Below are 23,093 nucleotides of genomic sequence, written 5' to 3'. Positions count from 1 at the left end.
AAACAATTTTCTGTCCACGGCTGTAGTATCCATTACGAACTTCAAATACAAAATCTGAAACAAGCCTGGTGAATAATGTCGCTGAAATCATCAAAATACCAAATATCGGGAGGTGTTGTTATATGTGGCCTATACGAAGAAGTAGACCTGCCCGGACACTTTTCTGTCTTAGGCTGTAGTATCTATTACGAAGTTCAAATACCAAATTTGAAACAATTCCTGTGAATAATGTCGCTGAAATCATCAAAATACCGAATATCGGGAGGTGCAGTAATGTGGGGGCTATACGAAGACGTGGACTTGCACAGACAATTTTCTGCCTTAGGCTGTAGTATCTATTACGAACTTCAAATACCAAATTTGAAACAATTCCGGTGAATAAAGTCACTTAAATCATCAAAATATCGAATATCGGAAGGTACCGTTGTATGGGGGCTATACGAAGACGTGGACATGCACAGACAATTTTCTGTCATAGGCTGTGGTATCCATTGCGAACTTCAAATACCAAATTTGAAACAATTCCGGTGAACAATGACGCTGAAATCACCAAAATACCGAAAATAGGGAGGTAGCGTTATATGGGGGCTATACGAAGACGTGAACCTGTACAGACAATTTTCTGTCATAGGCAGTAGTATCGATTGCGAACTTTAAATACCAAATTTGAAACAATTCCGGTTAATTACGGCGCTTAAATCATCAAAATACCGAATATAGGGAGGTACTGTTATATGGGGCCTATGCGAAGACGTGGACCTCCACAGGCAATTTTCGGTCTTAGGCTGAAGTCTTCATTGCGAACTTCAAATACCAAATTTGAAACGATTCCGGTGAATAATGTCCATAAAATCATCAAAATACCGAATATCGGGATGTACCGCTATATGGGGGCTATATAGGCGTGGACCTACATGGCCCATTTTCAATACCAAAAGTCTTACAGACATAATATACATTTAAGTAAAATTTCATCAACCTACTTCATTTCGTTTGGAAGCTAGACAATCGGAATGACAAACCATATATATTCTCCATACTAGGGTGGAGGATATATAACCTTTGGTATTTAAAAGTTTTCAAATTAAATCCCATTTTATCTAAAATTATTTCTTAAATCCCATTTTGTGTTTCCCAATCAGCATCCAGGCCAACCAAAAAATTCCCAGATTTTGATGAAACATTTCCAAAACTTTCAGTGCAAACAAATTCCGCTTTAAAACACTTGTAGCCTTGGCAATTTGTATTGCTTTCCAGTTCCCGGAATTCAAGATATTCATCTTTAATATTTTGATTGTCTGGCGTCTAACACAAATTCTTGCAAAATTTTAATAATGTTCTGGGAATTTTGTTAAAATGCTGCAAAATCTTTGCTTTGATGTTCTGGGCCTAAAAGTATGCTTTAGAAAATGTTTCCAATGAAATTGGATTTTTGGGAAATATTTTGATTACGATATGTGTTTCAAGGACACATTTTGAATATCTTCTTAGTCTCTTTCTCTCTCAGTAAGCCAGACAAAAGGTTTTAATTTACAATGAGCTGCTGCCTAGAAGTATGCTTTAATTTTACAATATCTTATTTGAGGGCAGGCAACACCGATGTCATCATCAGCACAGCCATCTTCTAGCATTACAACATTCTCAGCACACATTCATTTACAGGGTGAGACAGAAAAAAACTGCAACAAAGTCAAACGCCATAATTTTTACATTTTTATATCCTCCACCATAGTATGGAGGGTACCTTCCCCCATATAATGGTACCTCCCTCCCGATATTCGGTATTTTGGTGATATATACGACATTATTAACAGGAATTGTTTCAAATTTGGTATCTGAGATTCGTAATGGATACTACAGCCTATGACAGAAAATCGTCTGTGCAGGTCCACGTCTTCGCATAGCCCCAATATAACGGTACCTCCCTATATTCGGAATTTTGATGATTTCAGCGACATTATTCACCGGAATTGTTTCAAATTTAGTATTTGAAGCTCGTAATGGATACTACAGCCTATGAAAGAAAATTGTCTGTGCGGGCCCACGTCTTCATATAGCCCCCATATAACCTCCCCTCTCGATATTCGGTATTTGGATGATTTTAGCGAGATTATTCACCGGAAATGTTTCAAATTTGGTATTTGATGTTCGTAATGGATACTACAGCCTATGACAGAAAATTGTCTGTGCAGGTCCACGTCTTCTTATAGCCCCCATATAACGCTACCTCCCGATATTCAGTATTTTGATGATTTTAGCGACATTATTCACCGGAATTGTTTCAAATTTGGTATTTGAAGTTCGTAATGAGTACTACAGCCTTTGACAGAAAATCGTCAGTGCAAGTCCACGTCTTCGTATAGCCGCCATACAACGGTACCTCCCAATTTTCGGTATTTTAATGATTTTAGCGACATTATTCACCGGAATTGTTTCAAATTTTTAATTGAAGTTCGAAACGGATACTACAGCCTATGACAGAAAATTGTCTGTGTAGGTGCACGTCTTCGTATAGCTCACATATAAAGGTACCTCCCTATATTCGGAATTTTGATGGTTTTAGCGAAATTATTTACCGAAATTATTTCAAAAATTTTATTTGAAGTTCGTAATGAATACTACAGCCTATGCCAGGAAATTGTCTATGCAGGTCCACGGTCCACTCCATGGTACCTCCCTATATTTAGGAACCAGATTAGCAGAACGCAAACACTTGCATGTACTACTGCTACAACAATAACAACAATGGCCGGCGCTTGAGTTCTGTTGGCCAATCGAAGATGCACATTTTCAGCTGACCTCTTTGTCAAGTAAACGCGATCATGTCAACTGCTGGACAACGAATATTTTCTCATGGGAGAAAACCAAATTCGGCAGTCCACCACTTTCCGCCAAGCAAAGCAACTCTTTGGCGCTTTTGAGTCTATTTTCTTTCCGGTGTAAGTTTTTGCGCTTTTTGGAATTTCAACGGCTTTACACCGAGGAGCTCATTTTTTCTTTCTTTTTTTTTTTTGACGAGCCATTTTTCGGCCACTGCCATGCGGGTTTCGATCAAGTCGCTTCTTTACTTTTCGAACCATTTCTGCTGATGTTGCCGTTATCTTCCGTCCACTTCCTTGACGTCGGGCTACCCTTCCAGTATCATCCCAAGCTGAAACACCTTCATATTCCGGGAGTTGAGTACCTAACGAAAGTTCTCAACCTGTCGCTAGCCACTCGTATAGTGCCCGAAGCCTGGAAAATGGGCCGGGTGGTCCCGCTACTGAAGCCAGTCAAGGATGCCAGTAAAGGCGAATCGTACAGGCCGATTTCGCCGTTGTCGCTAGGTTCTAAGACTCTTGTGGCTTTACTCCTCCCCAGCATTACAGGAAGCTATCCAGTTGCCAACCATCAGCACGGATTTAATCCACAACATAGTACCACAATATGAATGCCGTCCTCGGAGTCCACCCCCCATCCATTGCAGCCGAAGAACATCTGCTGCCTAGACAAACCAGGGTAGTTTAAGCGCAATTACGTTCCGAATGGTGTAGGCGTCTCAATTCGTATTGGACACGAATTAATGAAGATGAAGGCGTGACGCCTGCCCGGTGTTTTCAAGGGCCTGACCCCGAGAAGCTCATTTTTCAATATTTGCCGAATTTGCCGAGCGGCTCATTTTTCAATATTTGCCGAATTTGCCGAATATTGCGATATGTTAAGCTCATTCAATCCATCGGCCACTGCGAGGCGGCTTTCGATCATTTATTCGCTTTCGAACCACTTCTGCTGATGTAGCTGTTGTTTTCCTCCGTCCACTTCTTGGACGTCGTCCAGCTACGCTACCAAGTATCACGCAACGAGCGATGGCGTCGGTACGAGACACAAAAGATTTATTCACATTTAAATGCTGGAGTCCTCTAACGATAACCACTTGTGGTTTTCCAGGGAAATATAAAAAAATCACACCATCCCGCTTGAATTCCATTGCGAATAATTTTTTTTTCTGGAAAATTCTCAGCAAAATGCTTTCGAACGCTTGTAAACAACATCATGAGCTGTCACTGGATAAATTTTCACAGCTGTCGGATGAGTGGCTTAGAAATGACAGCAGTCTAAAGTTGGTTGGAGTTTTTTCATCGCACCCTGAATTTATGAGAAATTCGCTTTCATTCATCAACATCAACAATGGAAGTTTCACATGACATTTTAAATGTCAACATTTGTCATGACAACTACAACAACAACAATAGCAATAATTTTCAAAAAAAATTACAACTTTTCAATTTTTGTTTAACGCAAAGAATACAAACATGCGTTCACTATCACTTGACTTTGTGTGTGGCACGAAACGAGCCAGGGATGCAAATTAAACGAAGTCACACACACACACTCACACACACGTACGACATGACACAACACATTCCATGGCCCAGTTACACTCAATCAAACAAATTTGTCAAAGGCACAAATTTTTGCCATATTGGAATGCAATGCATGCTCTGCCTCTCTGCCTTTCTCTCTCTCTTGTCTCCACCACACAATGCCGTTTGCTCTCTCCCTCCCATCAATTGGTGTGTGTGTGTGTGTAGCACTACTGGCTTTGCTTGGAAATGAATATTTAGAACAAAAAAGGATGCCATGGCTTTATTTAGATATTTGCATTTGTTGTTGTTGTTAGAATTACTGTTTTCCTTGTTGTTGTTGTTGTTTATAATGATGATGACAATGGCGTTGATGATGGATGGCAGCAGAGCCCCTGTGTGTTTGCCATTGCTTTGCCACTGTCAATAAGTCAATGTCAAATTAAACAATGATCCCACGACATGTTTGCCTGGTTGTCATTTGTTGTGTAACTGTCATGTGGAAATGGAATGAGAGGGGGAAGGGAGGGGAGAGATTCAAATCAGTATTGCCAATAAATATTGGTCATTAGAAAAATTAAAGCATGCTTTTAGGCAAACACAATTAAAGCGTTTTTTTTTTTTTTTTTTTTGAAAGCAACAAATTGAAGTGGTGTTGCGGCGGATAATGATTGTTGTTTTTTTCTCTCTTATCCAAACACTGCGGATAAATGGTTTTCAACACGGATAAACGAAATTAAAATATGGAAATAAAATAAATAATGACATTAACTTATGCAAATACCGTGGGAATAATGGTTTTGACCTTTTCAAAATAGCTATGAAAAATATGAACAATTTCTAAACATCAAGTGTTATCGACAAAAAAATATTCAACATAACTTATAAAAAATATATACATCGGGTTTTCTATAGAAAACCAGTAAAGAAAGTCTTAAAGCCGGGCGGGACCGACTTTATGATATCCAACAGCACTTTGCTAAATCAGAACCGATCTCAATAACATTTGCCAAAGATATTTCTGAGCTGTATTTGATATATTTCTCTGAATATCGTTGTTATGGAGTGCATATAACGGCTGCGTAGGACAAAAATAACAAATCGGATGAACATTATATATGGGGGCTATAGCTATATCTGAACCGATCTTCACCAAATTTGACATACAAGCTTCTAGACTCAATTTGGTCATAAGTGCCAAATTCCATCCAATTTGGACAAATATTAAACGTTTGGTGCACAATAAAAGATAAATCGGACGAAGTTATATATGGGAGCTATATCCAAATCTGAACCGATCTCGATAAAATTTAGCAAATGTATTGCTGAGCTGTATTTGATATATTTCCCCAAATATTGTTGTTACAGAGTGCATATTACGACTGCGAAGGACAAAAATAACAAATCGGATCAATAATATATACGGGAGCTATAGCTATATCTGAACCGATCTTCACCAAATTTGACATACCAGCTTCTAGACTCAATTCGGTCCTAAGCGCCAAATTCCATACCATTTGGACAAATATTAGACGTTTGGTGCACAATAAATGGTAGATCGGACGAAGTAATATATGGGAGCTATAGCCAAATCTGAACCGATTTCGATAAAATTTAGCAAATGTATTTCTGAGCTGCATTTGATATATTTCCCCAAATATTGTTGTTACCGAGTGCATATTACGGCTGCGGAGGACAAAAAGTAACAAATCGGATGAACAATATATGTGGGAGCTATAGCTATATCTGAACCGATCTTCACCAAATTTGACGTACTTAATTCCAGGTCTAATTTGGTTGTATGTGCCAAATTTCATCGCATTTGGGCAAATATTAGACGTTTGGTGCACAATAAATGGTAGATCGGACGAAGTTATATATGGGAGCTATAACCAAATCTGAACCGATTTCGATAAAATTTGGCAAAGATATTTCTGAGCTGTATTTGATATATTTCCCGAAGTATTGTTGTTACAAAGTGCATATTACGGCTGCGGAGGACAAAAATAACAAATCGGATGAACGATATATAATGGGAGCTATAGCTATATCTGAACCGATTTCGATCAAATTTGGCATACTTATTTTCAGGCCTAATTGGGTTGTATGTGCCAAATTCCATACCATTTGGACAAATATTAAAGGTTTGGTGCACAATAAAAGGTAAATCGGACGAAGTTATATATGGGAGCTATATCCAAATCTGAACCGATCTCGATAAAATTTGGCAAAGATATTTCTAAGCTGTATTTGATGTATTTCCTTAAATATTGTTGTTACCGAGTGCATATTACGGCTGCGGAGGACAAAAAGTAACAAATCGGATGAATAATATATATGGGAGTTATAGCTATATCTGAACCGATTTCGATCAAATTTGGCATATTTATTTTCAGGCCTAATTTGGTTGTATGTGCAAAATTCCATCCCATTTGGACAAATATTAGACGTTTGGTGCACAATAAAAGGTAAATCGGACGAAGTTATATATGGGAGCTATGCCCAAATCTGAACCGATCTCGATAAAATTTAGCAAATGTATTTATGAGCTGCATTTGATATATTTCCCTGAATACCGTTGTCATGGAGTGCATATTATGGCTGCGGAGAACAAAAATAACAAATCGGATGAACAGTATATATAGGAGCATAGCTATATCTGAACCGATTTCGATCAAATTTGGCATACTTATTTTCAGGCCTAATTTGGTTGTATGTGGAAAATTCCATCCCATTTGGACAAATATTAGAAGTTTGGTGTACAATAAAAGGTAAATCGGACGAAGTTATATATGGGAACTATATCCAAATCTGAACCGATCTCGATAAAATTTAGCAAAGGTATTTCTGAGCTGCATTTGATATATTTCCCCCAAATATTGTTGTTACAGAGTGCATATTACGGCTGCGAAGGACAAAAATAACAAATCGGATGAATAATATATATGGGAGCTATAGCTATATTTGAACCGATCTTCACCAAATTTGACATACTGGCTTCTAGACTCAATTCGGTCGTAAGTGCCAAAATCCATCCAATTTGGGCAAATATTAGACGTTTGGTGCACAATAAAAGGTAAATCGGACGAAGTTATATATGGGAGCTATATCCAAATCTGAACCGATCTCGATAAAATTTAGCAAAGGTATTTCTGAGCTGTATTTGATATATTTTCCCTGAATATCGTTGTTACGGAGTGCATATTACGGCTGTGGGTAACAAATACAACAAATCGGATGAACATTATATATGGGAGCTATAGCTATATCTGAACCGATTTCGATCAAATTTGGCATACTTATTTTCAGGCCTAATTTGGTTGTATGTGCAAAATTCCATACTATTCTGGCTGATATTACACGTTTGGTGCAAAATGAAAGGCAAATCGGACGAAGTTATATATGGGAGCTATAGCTATATCTGAACCGATCTTCACCAAATTTGACATACTAGCTTCTAGACTCAATTCGGTCGTAAGTGCCAAATTCCATGCCATTTGGACAAATATTAGGCGTTTGGTGCACAATAAAAGGTAAATCGGACGAACTTATATATGGGAGCTATGTCCAAATCTGAACCGATCTCGATAAAATTTGGCAAATGTATTTCTGAGCTGTATTTGATGTATTTCCCTGAATATCGTTGTCATGGAGTGCATATTACGGCTGTGGATAACAAATACGACAAATCGGATGAACATTATATATGGGAGCTATAGCTATATCTGAACCGATTTCGATCAAATTTGGCATACTTATTTTTAGGCCTATTTTGGTTGTATGTGCAAAATTTCATACTATTCGGGCTGATATTACACGTTTTGTGCACAATAAAAGGTAAATCGGACGAAGTTATATATGGAAGCTATGTCCAAATCTGAACCGATCTCGATAAAATTTAGCAAAGGTATTTCTGAGCTATATTTGATACATTTCCCCAAATATTGTTGTTACAGAGTGCATATTACGGCTGCGGAGGGCAAATATAACAAATCGGATGAACAGTATATATGGGAGCTATAGCTATATCTGAACCGATTTCGATCAAATTTGGCATACTTATTTTCAGGTTGGTTGTATGTACGAAATTCCATACTATTCGGGCTGATATTACACGTTTGGTGCACAATAAAAGGTAAATCGGACGAAGTTATATATGGGAGCTATATCTAAATTTTGACCGATTATCTCCAATTTCAATAGGGTTCGCCCTTGGGTCAAACAAATGATTTGTGCAAAATTTCATCTGGATAGGGCAATAAATGCGAACTGTACTTTGTTTACAAAAATACATGGAAAGACGGACGGACGGACATGCATAAATCGACTCAGAATGTAATTCTATGCAGATCATCAAAAGGAACTATGGGGTAATATCCATTACGAACTTCAAATACCAAATTTGAAACAATTCCGGTGAAATGTGTCGCTAAAATCATCAAAAATACCGAATATAGGGAGGTACTCTTATATTGGGGCTATACGAAGACGTGGACCTGCACAGACAATTTTCTGTCAAAGGCTGCAGTATCTATTTCGAACCTTAAATACCAAATTTGAAACAATTCCGGTAAATAATGTAGCTAAAATCCTCAAAATACCGAATATCGGGAGGTACCATTATATGCGGACTATACGAAGACATGGACCTGCAGAGACAATTTTCTGTCATAGGGTATAGTATCCATTACGAACTTCAAATACCAAATTTGAAACAATTCCGATGAATAATGTAGCTAAAATCATCAAAATACCGAATATTGGGAGGTACCGTTATATGAGGGCTATACCAAAACGTGTGGACCTACATGGCCCATTTTCAATACCAAAAGTCCTGCAGACATAATATACATTTGAGTAAAATTTTATCAACCTACTTCTTTTCGTTCGGAAGCTAGAGTGATGTCCACAGACGGAGGAACGGAAAAAAACTGTTATCGATTGTTATCGAAATTAGTTTCCATTGAAAATCGATAATTTTCTGAAGAAAATTCATTATCAAATATATTGTCTATCCACATTTTATTAAAAAATTACTTTTCGACCTATTTTGAAAAATGAAAAATTAGTGTTAAGTGTGTTATCGAATGTTATCGAAATTTGTTTCTATCGCAAATCGATAAATTTTCTAAAGAAAATTTCGTTATCAAAACCATTTTATATTAAGAATTTTTTTTCCGATCTTATGTCCCCTATGAAAAGATGTTATCGATTTTTATCGAAATTAATTTTAATCGCAGAACAATAAACATTTCCAACAAAAATGTATTCCTCAAGTTTTTATCCATTTACTTTTTATTAAAAAATGTTTTCGACCTATTTTCCCAATAAAAATTTGTTATCGATTGTTATCAAAATTTATTTTCATCGAAAATAGATTAACTTTTCCAAAGATAATTTGCAAACCGTTCTTAATTTTATTAAAAAAATATTTCGCCCTACCTTTCTCTATGAAAAAATGTTATCGATTGTTATCGAAATTTGTTTTTATCGAAAATCGATAAATTTTTCCACAGAAAATTTGCCATCAAAGATATAATTGATACACTTTTTATTACAAAAAAATATCTTGCGACCCATTTTTTCATGAAAAATAAGTGTTAAATGTGTTATCGATTGTTATCGAAATTTTGTTTCTTGCGCAAATCGATAAATTTTCCAAAGAATATTCGTTATCAAAACCAATATTTATTTAGAACATATTTTCCGACCTTATTTCCCATTTGAAAATATGTTATCGATTTTTATCGAAATTATTTCAATCGCACATCAATAAACATTTCAAACGAAAATTTGTTCTTAAAAATTTTATCGTTTTACTTTTTATTAAAACATGTTGTTCGACCTCTTTCCTCCCAATCAAAAAATGTTATCGATTGTTATCAAAATTTGCTTTTATCGAAAAATCTATAAATTGTTTAAGAGATAATTTGCAAACCGTTCTTCATTTTATTAAAAAAAAAGTATTTCGCCCTTCTTTCCTCTATGAAAAAATGTTATCGATTGTTATCGATTTTTTTATCGAAAATCGATAGATTTTTCGACAGAAAATTTGCCATCAAATATATAATTGATACACTTTTTATTAAAAAAAATATTTTGCGACCCATTTTTACGTGAAAAATAAGTGTTAAATGTGTTATCGATTGTTATCGAAATTTTGTTTTATCGCAATTCGATAAATTTTCCATTGAAAATTTGTCATCCAAAAAATAATTGATACACTTTTTATTTAAAAAAAAACTTTTTTTTCATCAAAAAGTGTTAAATGTGTTATCGATTGTTATCGAAATTTGTTTTTATCGCAATTCGATAAAATTTCCATTGAAAATTTGGCATTAAAGAAATAATTGATACCATTTTTATTAAAAAAAATTTTTAGCGACCTATTTTTTCGTGAAAAATGTATTATCGATTGTTATCGAAAGTAGTTTTCATCGCAAATCGATAAATTTTCCATTAAAAATTTGTCATCAAAGATCTCATTGATAAACTTTTTATTAAATAAATACTAATACTAAATACTAAAATTAAATGTGTTATCGATTGTTATCGAAGTTTGTTTTTATCGCACATCGATAAATTTTCCATTGAAAATTTGTCATCAAAGACATAATCGATACACTTTTATTAATAAAATAGTTATCGACTTATTTTTGGTGAAAAATAAGTGTTCAATGTGTTATCGTTTGTTATCGAAATTTGTTTTTATCGAAAATCGACAAATTTTTCCATTGAAAATTTGTCATCAAAGATATAATTGATACACTTTTTATTAAAAGAAATACTTATCGACTTATTTTTGGTGAAAAACAAGTGTCAAATGTGTTATCGATTATTAACGAAATTTGTTTTTATCGGAAATCGGTAATTTTCCCCCTTAACAAAGTTCAAGTCGTTACACATTTAGCTATTTTTTGTGAAAAATAAGTGTCAAATATGTTATCGATTGTTATCGAAATTTGTTTTCATCGCACATCGATAAAATTTCCAAGGAAAATTTGTCTTCAAAGAAATAATTGATACACTTTTTATTAAAAAAAATTTTAGCGACGCATTTTTTCGTGAAAAATAAGTGTTAAATGTGTTATTGATTGTTATCGAAATTTGTTTTTATCGCAAATCGATAATTTTTCCCCATAAAATTGTTCATCAAAGTTCTAGTCGTTAAATTTTTCATTTAAGAAATACTTATCGACCTATTTTTATGAATAATAATCGTCAACTATGTTATCGATTGTTATCGAAAGTAGTTTTCATTGCAAATTGATAAATTTTCCAAGGAAAATTTGTTAACAAAATTCTTATCGATCCAATTGTCATGAAAAAGATATACTTCACTTATTTGCTCACGAAAATAAAATTTATCGATTGTTATCGAAATAAAATTTATTGCAAATCGATAAAGTTCTCCAGAGGAAATTTATTATCGATGTCGTTTTGATCTATTTTTTATTAAAAAAGGCATTTATCGATTTATTATCGATTGTTATCGATTTTGTTTTTAATTTGAAAATATTTTATTTAATTCCTAATTTTTGCTCCTACTCACCTGTAAATGATCTAGCAATGCCTCCAGGCCACGATCCGATATTGAGGAACATCTTAACGACAACGAGTGTATGTGCTTCGAGGCCAGCGTAAACGAATGCACCACATCGTAGGCATCGTCGTCATTGGCCCCGACCAGGGCCAGGGCATGGAATCCGCGACGTATCAACGAATTGAAGAGTTTCACCCGATCGGTGGCATTCATTTGTCTCAGCTCACGACACTGCAGTGTCGGCAATAGGCCAGACCAAAATCTCGGACTGCGATAGAGCACATCACGCCATTTCATGCAGACTTGAGCCAGGATTCGCCGCTCATAGGAATTGAAGTAGAGAAAGAATTTGTTGAGGAAACGCTCGTCCTGCATCAGGGAGTCGATGCTTGTTATGGGCGGGGGTTGTTTGGGTAGAATGAGGGCGGACTGGGTTACGGCAGCGGCCAGTTGGGTGGCCGCCACTGTTCCACCGCCGCCCACGCCTGCCGAGGCATAGGGATGATGCAGATGGGGATTGGGTAGCTGTTTGCGCATTTGCAGGGGTGTGAGAGACTGGGACTTTTGGGCCGCCGCCATGCCCATGGTGGTGAACTGGGGTGCAGGGGTGCCCGGAGTGCCGGGTATGGTGATGTTCATCTGCTTGGCAATGGAATTGACTGTGGGCGTGGGTGGCGCCCCCAGTGGAATGTTTGCGACCACCGTGGGTGGTGGACCGGCCGGATTCATGAGATTCGAGTTGATTAGCGTGGAGTTGGCGATCTGTGAACTTAAATACTGCTGGTGCTGATGCTGATGCTGGGTGGAGGCTGGAGGGGTTTTGTGGGACTGCTGCTGCAGCAGCTGGTAACTGTTGACGCTGGTGGCTGTTGTTGTCGTTGTCATGTGATGCTGCAGGCTGTGATGGGTCTGTTGCTGGGTGTTGGTTGTTATGGTGCCCGCCCTGCTGGGTTTGTCAGGTGTCACCAGGTTGCTGCTTGCTGACGCCACTGTTGTTGTGTTCTGACCATGGGAATTGTTTTGACTGGAATTGTTCGCATTCGAATTGGAGTTGGCATTTGAATTGCCACCGCACAGGGCATTCGTTACGCGTTCCATTACCGAGGTCTTGCCACTGCCCGACGAGGAGTTGGAGGAGGAGCTGGTCGAAGAGGAGGACGAAGACGACGAGGATGAGGACGAAGAACTGCCAGAGTTGGGAGAGGAATTATTCGCCGACTGATTGCCTCCGCCGCTAGTTGTTGTATTACTGTTGTTTGTTGCCGCTGCTGACGATGTTGTTGTCGTTGTTGAGCTGCCACTATTGCCATGATGGTGTTTCGAACGCAAGCCGAGGCCATTGATACGCTTGGATAGTTCAGCGGAGGCACGTTCGACCACGCCTTGCGCCGATATTGAGGACATGGTATGCTGGAATAAATTCACTTTGTAGCCGGTATTTTGGCGTGGCGCGCTCCTGGCGAAAAACAAGACAAGAATCGAGAATTTTGGGGGAGGGCGAAGGGGAAGTTAGTTTTGAGAGAGTGTTAAGAGGATGCTTGAGCTGGAAAAATCATAGAGGACTTTTTGAGATTTTTTTATCGATTTCAAATGAGAGAGACTTTTACAAAGTCTTCAAAATCGCCAAAGAGGGGCGGTAGGATTTCCAAACAAAATTAATTTTTTTTTTCAAATTCCAAAACTGCCTTTTTTCCGTTTAATTTGGGGAGCTTTGAATTAATTCTTTGTTAATTTTCTATTAAAGGTCTTCCGAGTCCAATGCTATAGCTGCTCTCTCTTATTCTCTTTTTTGCTCTCTCCCAATTTTTTTATACCTCCAAGAAAAGACCAGCTTCTCTCTTGTTCAGCAATCAATTGTTTTTCAAACGTAAAATGGAATTTCTCTTCAATTGGGCTATTTATATTCCACTCTGTCTCTCTTTCTCTTTGCCTCAGACAAGGACTCTCTCTTCCCAATAACAGCAATGCCGTGATTCCACTATGGAAAAATAACGGCCGTTTCTCTTTAACTCTTTCAAACAAAGATCCCAAATGGAGTTGGTTACAATTACTCTTTTTCTCTCTCACAAATGTTTCTCTTTAAATTCCAATGCTCTTTAAAGCCGTTATTTTATAAGAGCCTTTATTTTGCTTTTTTCTTTTTCTCCTTTTTTTAAATTATCAAAAATTTTTCGCTTTTAGCTAACTTTACTAGACTTCCAATTTCATTTTTGTTGTTCTTCTTTTTTTATTAAAACAAAAACCAAAAACTTTGACAGCCTTTAACCCTTTTTTTTTTGGTTGTTGTTGTTGTTTTGGGGTTTTGCTCCTTTGTTGTTGGTGTCCGGTTGACGTTTTTTTATTTTCATTGACCTTGAAAAGAGATGAAAACAACAAAAAAAAATATTCATTAGTTTTATAATTAACTTTTATGTTGTTGTTATTGTTGTTGAGAAACAAACCAACAACAACGCCGATATCAAACATTGAAGGTAAGTCAAAAAAAAAATTGTTTTTTGTATTTTTTTCCCATTGAAACTTTTCGCCACGTAGCCAAAACTTTTCATTGTTAAATTGACTGGCTTCTCGGTGTTGGGTTGTTAATTTTGTTTTCTCAATTTCTGTTGCGAGAGGAAGAGAAAGATGGAGAGAGGGGGAAACTTTTTAATGAACTGTTATTTTTAGAAAGGGGCCATATTTTTGCGGAAACTTTTCTCTCCATTTTAATTGAAAATTCTCACTGATTTGGGTTTTAACGATAAATACTTGTTATCAAACACATTTATTTAAAGGAAAATTTGTTATCGAAAAAAATGTTTCTTCCTATCGATTACAAATTTCATAGAAAACATATTTGTGGGACGGTTTTAAAAGAAGATTTATTTTTGAAAATAGTTTATATCGATAAATAGCGATCAGAACTTCTATAGCAAATTCAGTTATCAAAACGTTTTTCGATAACAAAAAATATGTTATCGCTATATATGTAACAAGAAAATATTATTATCGATGCATTTGTCAATCGGAAATCATCGATAAACAATATTTTCTGGAAAAACTTTTAATCTATAATTTTTTTTTTTGCGAAAATATGTTTCCGATGAAAAATGGTCAATCTACAATAAAATATTTATTGTTATCGATGAGTTTCTCAATAGGAAATATAATTATCTAAAAACTCTTTTTTGGATATAATGATTATCGGCAAATTTGGCGATATAGAATTATGTTATCGATAAATATTTAATAGGAAAATATTACAATCAATGTATTTTTCAAACGGAAATGATGAAGAATTTCTTGTAGCGATCCATTTCAATAACAAAAACATTTTTTTTCGATGAACATTTGTGTTATCGATAAATATATGGCAGAAATATATTGTTATCGATGCATTTTTTCAGAGGGAAATACTATTATCTATAACATAATTTTTTGGAATTACTTGTAATGGCTTATTTTTTAATAGTAAACTGTGTTATCGATAAACTTTTCTAATGAAAATTTTGTTAGAGGTCCTTTTTTTTATAAAAACACTGTTATCGAAAAATTTTCTTAACAAAAATATGTTACCTATTAGATTTTATAATAATAAACGATATTATCATTAAAAAAATGTGCTATCGATAAGTATATAACACTAAAATATTGTCATCGATTTATTTTCTAATGGAAAATTATATTATTGATACTTTTTCTTTTGGAAGAAATGGTTATTTTCTATAGAAAAAGTTGTTATCGAACAACTTTTCTATAGAAAACGTTGTTATCGAACAACTTTTCTATAGAAAACGTTGTTATCGAACAACTTTTCTATAGAAATAGTTGCTATCGAACAACTTTTCTATAGAAAAAGTTGTTATCGAACAACTTTTCTATAGAAAAAGTTGTTATCGAACAACTTTTTTACAGAAAAAGTTGTTATCGAACAACTTTTCTATAGAAAAAGTTGTTATCGAACAACTTTTCCATAGAAAAAGTTGTTATCGAACAACTTTTCTATAGAAAAAGTTGTTATCGAACAACTTTTCTATAGAAAAAGTTGTTATCGAACAACTTTTCTATAGAAAAAGTTGTTATCGAACAACTTTTCTATAGAAAAAGTTGTTATCGAACAACTTTTCTATAGAAAAAGTTGTTATCGAACAACTTTTCTATAGAAAAAGTTATTATCGAACAACTTTTCTATAGAAAAAGTTGTTATCGAACAACTTTTCCATAGAAAAAGTTGTTATCGAACAACTTTTCTATAGAAAAAGTTGTTGTCGAACAACTTTTCTATAAAAAAAGTTGTTATCGAACAACTTATCTATAGAAAAAGTTGTTATCGAACAACTTTTCTATAGAAAAAGTTGTTATCGAACAACTTTTCTATAGAAAAAGTTGTTATCGAACAACTTTTCTATAGAAAAAGTAGTTATCGAACAACTTTTCCATAAATAAGTTGTTATCGTACAACTTTTCCATAAAAAAAGTTGTTATCGTACAACATTTTCATAGTAATAGTTATTATCGAACAACTTTTCTATAGAAGAAGTTGTTATCGAACAACTTTTCTATAGAAGAAGTTGTTATCGAAAAACTTTTGTATAGAAAAAGTTATTAACGAACAACTTTTCTATAGGAAGAGTTGTTATCGAACAACTTTTCCATAGAAAAAGTTGTTATCGAACAACTTTTCTATAGAAAGTTGTTATTGAAACAACTTTTCTATAGAAAAAGTTGTTATCGAAACAACTTTTTTATAGAAAAAGTTGTTATCGAAACAACTTTTCTATAGAAAAAGTTGTTATCGAACAACTTTTCTGTAGAAAAATTTGTTATCGAACAACTTTTCTACAGAAAAAGTTATTATCGAACAACTTTTCTACAGAAAAAGTTGTTTTCGAACAACTTTTCCATAGAAAAAATGTTATCGAACAACTTTTCTATAGAAAAAGTTGGTATCGAACAACTTCTCTATAGAAAAAGTTGTTATCGAACAATTTTCCATAGAAAACGTTGTTATCGAAAAACTTTTCCATAGAAAAAGTTGTTATCGAACAACTTTTCCATAGAAATAGTTGTTATTGAAAAACTTTTCCCTAGAAAAAGTTGTTATCGAACAACTTTTTCATAGAAAAAGTTGTTATCGAACAACTTTTTCATAGAAAAAGTTGTTATCGAACAACTTTTCTATAGAAAACGTTGTTATCGAACAACTTCTCTATAGAAAAAGTTGTTATCGAACAACTTTTCTATAGTAAAAGTTGTTATCGAACAACTTTTCTATAGAAATAGTTATTATCAATTTTGTTATCGAACAATTTTTCCATAGAAAAAGTTGTTATCGAACAACTTTTCTGTAAAAAAAGTTGTTATCGAACAATTTTTCTATTGTATACACTAAATTTTATGAGATATATTTTAAAAAATTTTTTTATCGGTTTATGTTTATTCCGATAGTAGTGTTATCGCTCAATTTTTCTAAAAAAAATTTTTTTGTTTTCGATGGACATTGTGGTGGAAATGTTGTTATCGTTTAACTTGCAATGATTTCACTGTAAAAATTCTTGTTATCGATAGATTTGTGTTTTGGAAAATGTTGTTATCGATTCAATTTTCAATAAAATTTTATAAGAAATTTCTTAAAAAAAATTATTATTAATTAGTTTTTTTTTCTTCGATAACTGTGTTATCGTTTAACTTTTCTGCAGAAATATTTGATATCGATGGATTAGTTTGTGTAAAATGTTGTTATCGATAACATTTTCAATAAATTTAATATAAGAAATTTCTTGGAAAAATTGTTATCGATTATAGTCAATGGTATTTATAATAAATGCTACTATCGATGAAAAATTTTGTTATTGATTTCTATGTAATAGAAAAATATTGTTATCGGTGCATTTTTCAATGGGAAATAATATTATCCATTATGATATTCTTTCGGTCCATTTTTTTTTTTTTGTCGAAAAAAATGTTTTCGATAAATCTTCTCAACAAAAATTTGTTATCGATTGCATTTTTTGTTAAAATAAATGATGTTATCGATTGGGTTTTCTTTGCAAAAACGTATTATCCTTCAAGTTTTAAGTGGAGAATGATGTTATCGATTATAATAGCATTAAAATTTCTGCATAAAAATGTTATCGATAACAGGTTATTCTACTAAAAAGTAGAATAACCTGTTATCGATAAAATTTTTTTTGAGAAATTTTTATAATTTAACTATTTTTTATTGTTTTAATTTAATTTGAGCCCTCTTTGAGAGTGGAAAAGCAATTATTTTCCCCAAAATTGTTGTTTTGCTTCCAGTTATCGCTAAATGAACTTTTCTCTCTGGAAAGTTGTGCAATTCTTTGGACTTGTGTGATTGGCGATTTGTCCGCCATGCCAGATTGCCTGAAAGTCAATTAATAAGTAATTAATATCGCTTATACGCCATGGCATGAACTTTTGGAGAAATAAAACGAAAACTAAAAATAGAAGTATACTTTTAGGCAATTACAAAAAATCGTCTAAGGGTCACTTGCCTCGACCGTAGGCCAGTTGTTTCCAATTTTGTTATTCCAGGTTTTTTTTTTTGCTCCCTGCCTGTGGCCATTGAACTTTACTTTGCCGTCGGTCCTTTGATGGATTACCTGGTATTTGCCTACCGGCCACTAAGTAAATTGCCCCTTAATGACGTTTTATCTGAATGGCTTACATACATAATTCGTTGGTTGGTTGGTTTGTTTTTTTTTTTTTTTTTTCTCTCCCCCTCTCTCTCTCCTCTCTCTCGGTTCTGAAAGGATACCCACTGGGCCTGCGGTTGTTAACCAGTAATGGCAAATAAATAGAGTCATGAAAGCAACAATAAAAACCGCAGGAGGAGTATAAAAAAGTATAAACTAGTAATTAAAAACCCGGCACGGCTGATGAATGAATGGCATCCCAAAGCCAGGGCCAGGGAGGGTACAGGTGAAATGCAAGAAAAAAAATCATTTCTTTTTTCGGCAAATTTTGAATGTTGAATGAGTGGAGGATGCTAAAGCAGTGAAGTGGTCTGTGGGGAATTTTTGTTAAAAAAAAAAACTGAAATACCAACAATGCGGAAACCTTTTTTTCCGCATTCAGTGGTTGTCGGCATCCCAAAATGGAATTTTAAAAGATTACAAATTTATTTAAAAAAAAGAAGGGATTTGAGGTTGTTAACTTTATGGAAAATTGATGAATGAAATGAAAAAAATATTACAAATTGTGGCCTATTCATTCGATAAGAAAGGCGATTTTGAATGTAAAGCCCATCACTGGCTTTGGAAATAAAAAAACACAAATTCTATGGCATACTTTTAGGATGATTTGTTGAAAACAAACACCAACAACACCCAAAAAATAAAAATAAATATCACTAATACGCCCCAAGTTGCCCCCACCCCAGACAAAGGAATTACATTTACAATACAAAAGTAAAGCATACTTTTAGGCAAAATATGAAAATCAACCTAAAATGCTCTTTAAATAGCCACAAACCATTAAAAAATGTTATCAAAAGTTGAAAAAAAAAACGAAAAACTCAATCACAATTGTATTGAGCTGCTTTCTTGGCAACTCGATAATGGCCAAGTCAACAAAAACAAAAAAAAAAAAAAAAACACCCACACACAAATGCAAACAATTACATTTTCAATTGAAATTGGAAGACAAAAGAGAATTCTTAGCAGACAACCGAACGAACACAAAGCACAAGAACTTAAAATAAAACCAAAGTTGTTTTGATTTGATGTAATAATCACAAATAACAAATAACATAAATATCATCAGTTTATATTATTATTATGATGATGATGATGGCGGAGCTTGGCTTCAATTCAGACTATGGTTGTCTGCAAATTGCTGTCATTACATTTATTTATTTGTTGGCAACAAAAAAAAAAAAAGAAAAAAACAGAAAAAAAGAAACGATGGCAAAATTGACAAAAGGATTTTTAATGTAAATGTTTGTACAATATCACAAAAAGGATACTAAAACAGGATGTTTTTTTTTTCATTGAAAATTTACTCAACAAAAAATTATTTTCAAGAAATAAAAATTTTCTACGAAAACTTCATCAATAACAACGTTTTTTAAAAGAAAAATGTATCGATAACAAGTATTTTTACAGAAAAGTTCATAGATAACCCCGCAATCGAACTTAAACTCAATCGATAACAAAATTTTTTTTAAGGAATATACATCGATAACAAGTATTTTTACAGAAAATTCCATCGATTAGACAGTAATCGAATTTAAACTTAAGCAATAACAATATTTTTTACGATAAACCTGATTGATTAAGATCGATAATAGTTTTTTCTAATCAAAAGTTAAACGATAACATCAATATTAAATATATCTGCAAAAAATCGATCGATAACGCCGTTATCGAAGTAAAAAATTAACCGATAACAAATTTTCTACAACATTTCTAATAAAATCTTTTGAAAATGTTATCGATAAGAGAATTTTTTCAAACTAATCCACCGATATTACATATTTCTGCAGAAAAAATGATCGATAACACCACTATCGGAGTAAACATTAACCGATAACAATTTTTCTACAAAAATTCTAATACAATATTTTGAAAAGGTTTTCGATAACAACATTCCTCACAAACTAATCCATCGATATCAAATACTTCGGCAGAAAAGATGATCGATAACACGATTATCGGGGCAAAAATTAACCGATAAAATTTTTTCAAAACAATTTCTAATAAAATCTTTACAAAATGTTATCGATAATAACAATTTTCATAAACTAATCAAGTATATCTGCAGAAAAGATGATCGTGTTATCGATCATCTTTTCTGCAAAAATACTTTAATAGTTTATGAAAATTTTTATTATCGATAACATTTATCGAAGTGAAAATTTACTTATAAAAATTTTTCTACAAAATTTCTAATGAAATCTTTTCATAATGTTATCGATAACAACGTTTATCACAAACTTATCCATCGATATCAAATATTTCTACAGAAATAAGCGATAACACGCTATCGAAGAAAAAATTAAACAATAATAATTTTTCTAAGAGATTTTTGTTATAAAATTTATTGAAAATTTAATCGATAACAACATTTTCCAAAAACGTAACAATCGATAACAAGCTTTTCTACAGTTACAACATTTCGATACCACGAAATCCTTTATCCACAAAATCCATCGATAACAACTTTGTTCGATAACAAGTTTTTCTACAGAAAAGTTTTTCGATAACAACTTTTTCTATCGAAAAGTTGTTCGATAAGAATTATTTCCATAGAAAAGTTGTTCAATAACAACTATTTATATAAAAAATTGATCGATAACAACTATTTCTATGGAAATGTTGTTCGATAACAACTTCTTCTATAGAAAATAACAACTTTTTTATAGAAAAGTTGTTCGATAACAACATTTCCTATAGAAAATTTGACCGATAACAACTTTTCCTATAGAAAAGTTGTTCGATAACAACTTTTCCAATAACAACTATTTCTATAGAAAAGTTGTCCGATAACAACTATTTCTATAGAAAAGTTGTCCGATAACAACTATTTCTATAGAAAAGTTGTCCGATAACAACTATTTCTATAGAAAAGTTGTCCGATAACAACTATTTCTATAGAAAAGTTGTCCGATAACAACTATTTCTATAGAAAAGTTGTCCGATAACAACTATTTCTATAGAAAAGTTGTCCGATAACAACTATTTCTATAGAAAAGTTGTCCGATAACAACTATTTCTATAGAAAAGTTGTCCGATAACAACTATTTCTATAGAAAAGTTGTCCGATAACAACTATTTCTATAGAAAGGTTGTCCGATAACAACTTGTTCTATAGAAAGGTTGTCCGATAACAACTTGTTCTATAGAAAAGTTGTCCGATAACAACTTCTTCAATAGATGAATTTATTCGATAACATTCGTTATCGTCTTAAAACACTGTGGGGATATTTTTTCTGCTCCACTTAAGGGTTAATTTAACATCAAAAACACAAATCCCGTTTGCCAGCAAACCAAGTCCTTTGACACAACAAAAACCCAGGAAGTAACCATAAAGTGCGATTGATAGAGCCTTGTTGCGAGTTAATCATCCGTGAGAGTGGATGAGTAATAACTCCCCGAGAGTAGGAGACAGCCATTCAAAGCTTGTGACACAATAACAGAAGTTAAGCTGCCACGGTCTATTTGTTAACTTCAAATGCTCATTTACTTCAATGCATTTGTGGGGAGAGAGAGAGAGTCGCCCATACTCATCTCCAAAGGGTAGAGAGATAGAGAGAGAGGAGTTGAAACCCTATTTTGTTTTGATAAATGGATATGCCTTTGTTTGGGAAAACTAATGGTTGCGAGCAATGATTTTAGTTGGAACTCAGCCATGTTTTGTTGTTGTTGGGAGGGAATTTATGTTCTCTGTATTAGTGTGTGTATGTGTGTTCGCTACGGCATTTTGAGCCTTCATGCGTTAATTCAAAGCTGTTATGGCAGATAATCAGTTTGATGAAGAGGATGAATGTTGTTTTTGAAACTGACTGACTGAGTTTTGAAGTTGGAACGAACAGTCGTTGCTTTGAAAGTTTTTGTTTCATGCCATGTTGGGCAAACTAACAAAGGGGGCGAATGTAAAGAGAGGAGAGAGTTGGACAGACAGTCAGATAGGGGAGTGTGTGTGTTAATGGTTCAGATGGTTTAAATAAATGTGTATGACCGTATAGCCATGCAGCCTCGTATTTATGTTTGTCTCGTGCAACAGCAAGCAACCCTTCCTGGCCCTCTCTCTCCCCTTCTCACCTTTCTCGGCTGCCTCATAAAAATGTGTGTCTGTGTTTCTTTCTCTACATTTGGAATTTGCTTTGTTGGTTTGTTAATTTGTTAGAGGCTCCATGTCGCATGGCTGTTCCACTGAACTAACTTTTGTGCTTCTTCTCCATTTTTTCTCCTTTAATTCTCCATTCTGGCCTTTGCTTTGGCCTCACATGGAATAGTGGCTGAAATATTATCGATTTTTCTTTCGCTCTTCTGTTTTTACGATAGTTGTGGTTTCGGTTTAGGATTTTTATTATTCTGTTCTATGGCCATGCCGTGCTAACTCGAGACATGTGGTATTTGTGTGTGTGTGTGTGTGTTTAGGGCAATTTTATGCAAATGTTATAACGATAATGCAAGTTTATTGCTTTGGGCACGATGTGTATTTTAGAAAAAGGTTTTTAGAAAATGAAGTTCAAGTTTCAATTA

The 23,093-nt window shown here is 34.0% G+C and overlaps 1 protein-coding gene across 1 annotated transcript in view; it reads right to left on the bottom strand.

Annotated features, from left to right (window-relative positions):
- The window catches only part of LOC101900176 (F-box/LRR-repeat protein 16), a 142,776-nt gene that overhangs the window by 105,202 nt on the left and 14,481 nt on the right, over positions 1-23,093 (bottom strand). Inside the window, exon 2 of the mRNA XM_059129454.1 lies at positions 11,896-14,238. Coding sequence (XP_058985437.1) covers positions 11,896-13,290 — 1,395 coding nt within the window. The 5' untranslated portion in view covers positions 13,291-14,238. The remainder of the gene's footprint in view (positions 1-11,895; positions 14,239-23,093) is intronic.

This window comes from Musca domestica, unplaced genomic scaffold (assembly GCF_030504385.1).
Source record: "Musca domestica strain aabys unplaced genomic scaffold, Musca_domestica.polishedcontigs.V.1.1 61, whole genome shotgun sequence".
NCBI classification, from domain to species: domain Eukaryota; kingdom Metazoa; phylum Arthropoda; class Insecta; order Diptera; family Muscidae; genus Musca; species Musca domestica.
The sequence above is the reverse complement of the archived record's forward strand: the minus strand, read 5'-3'. Positions and strand labels throughout refer to the sequence as shown.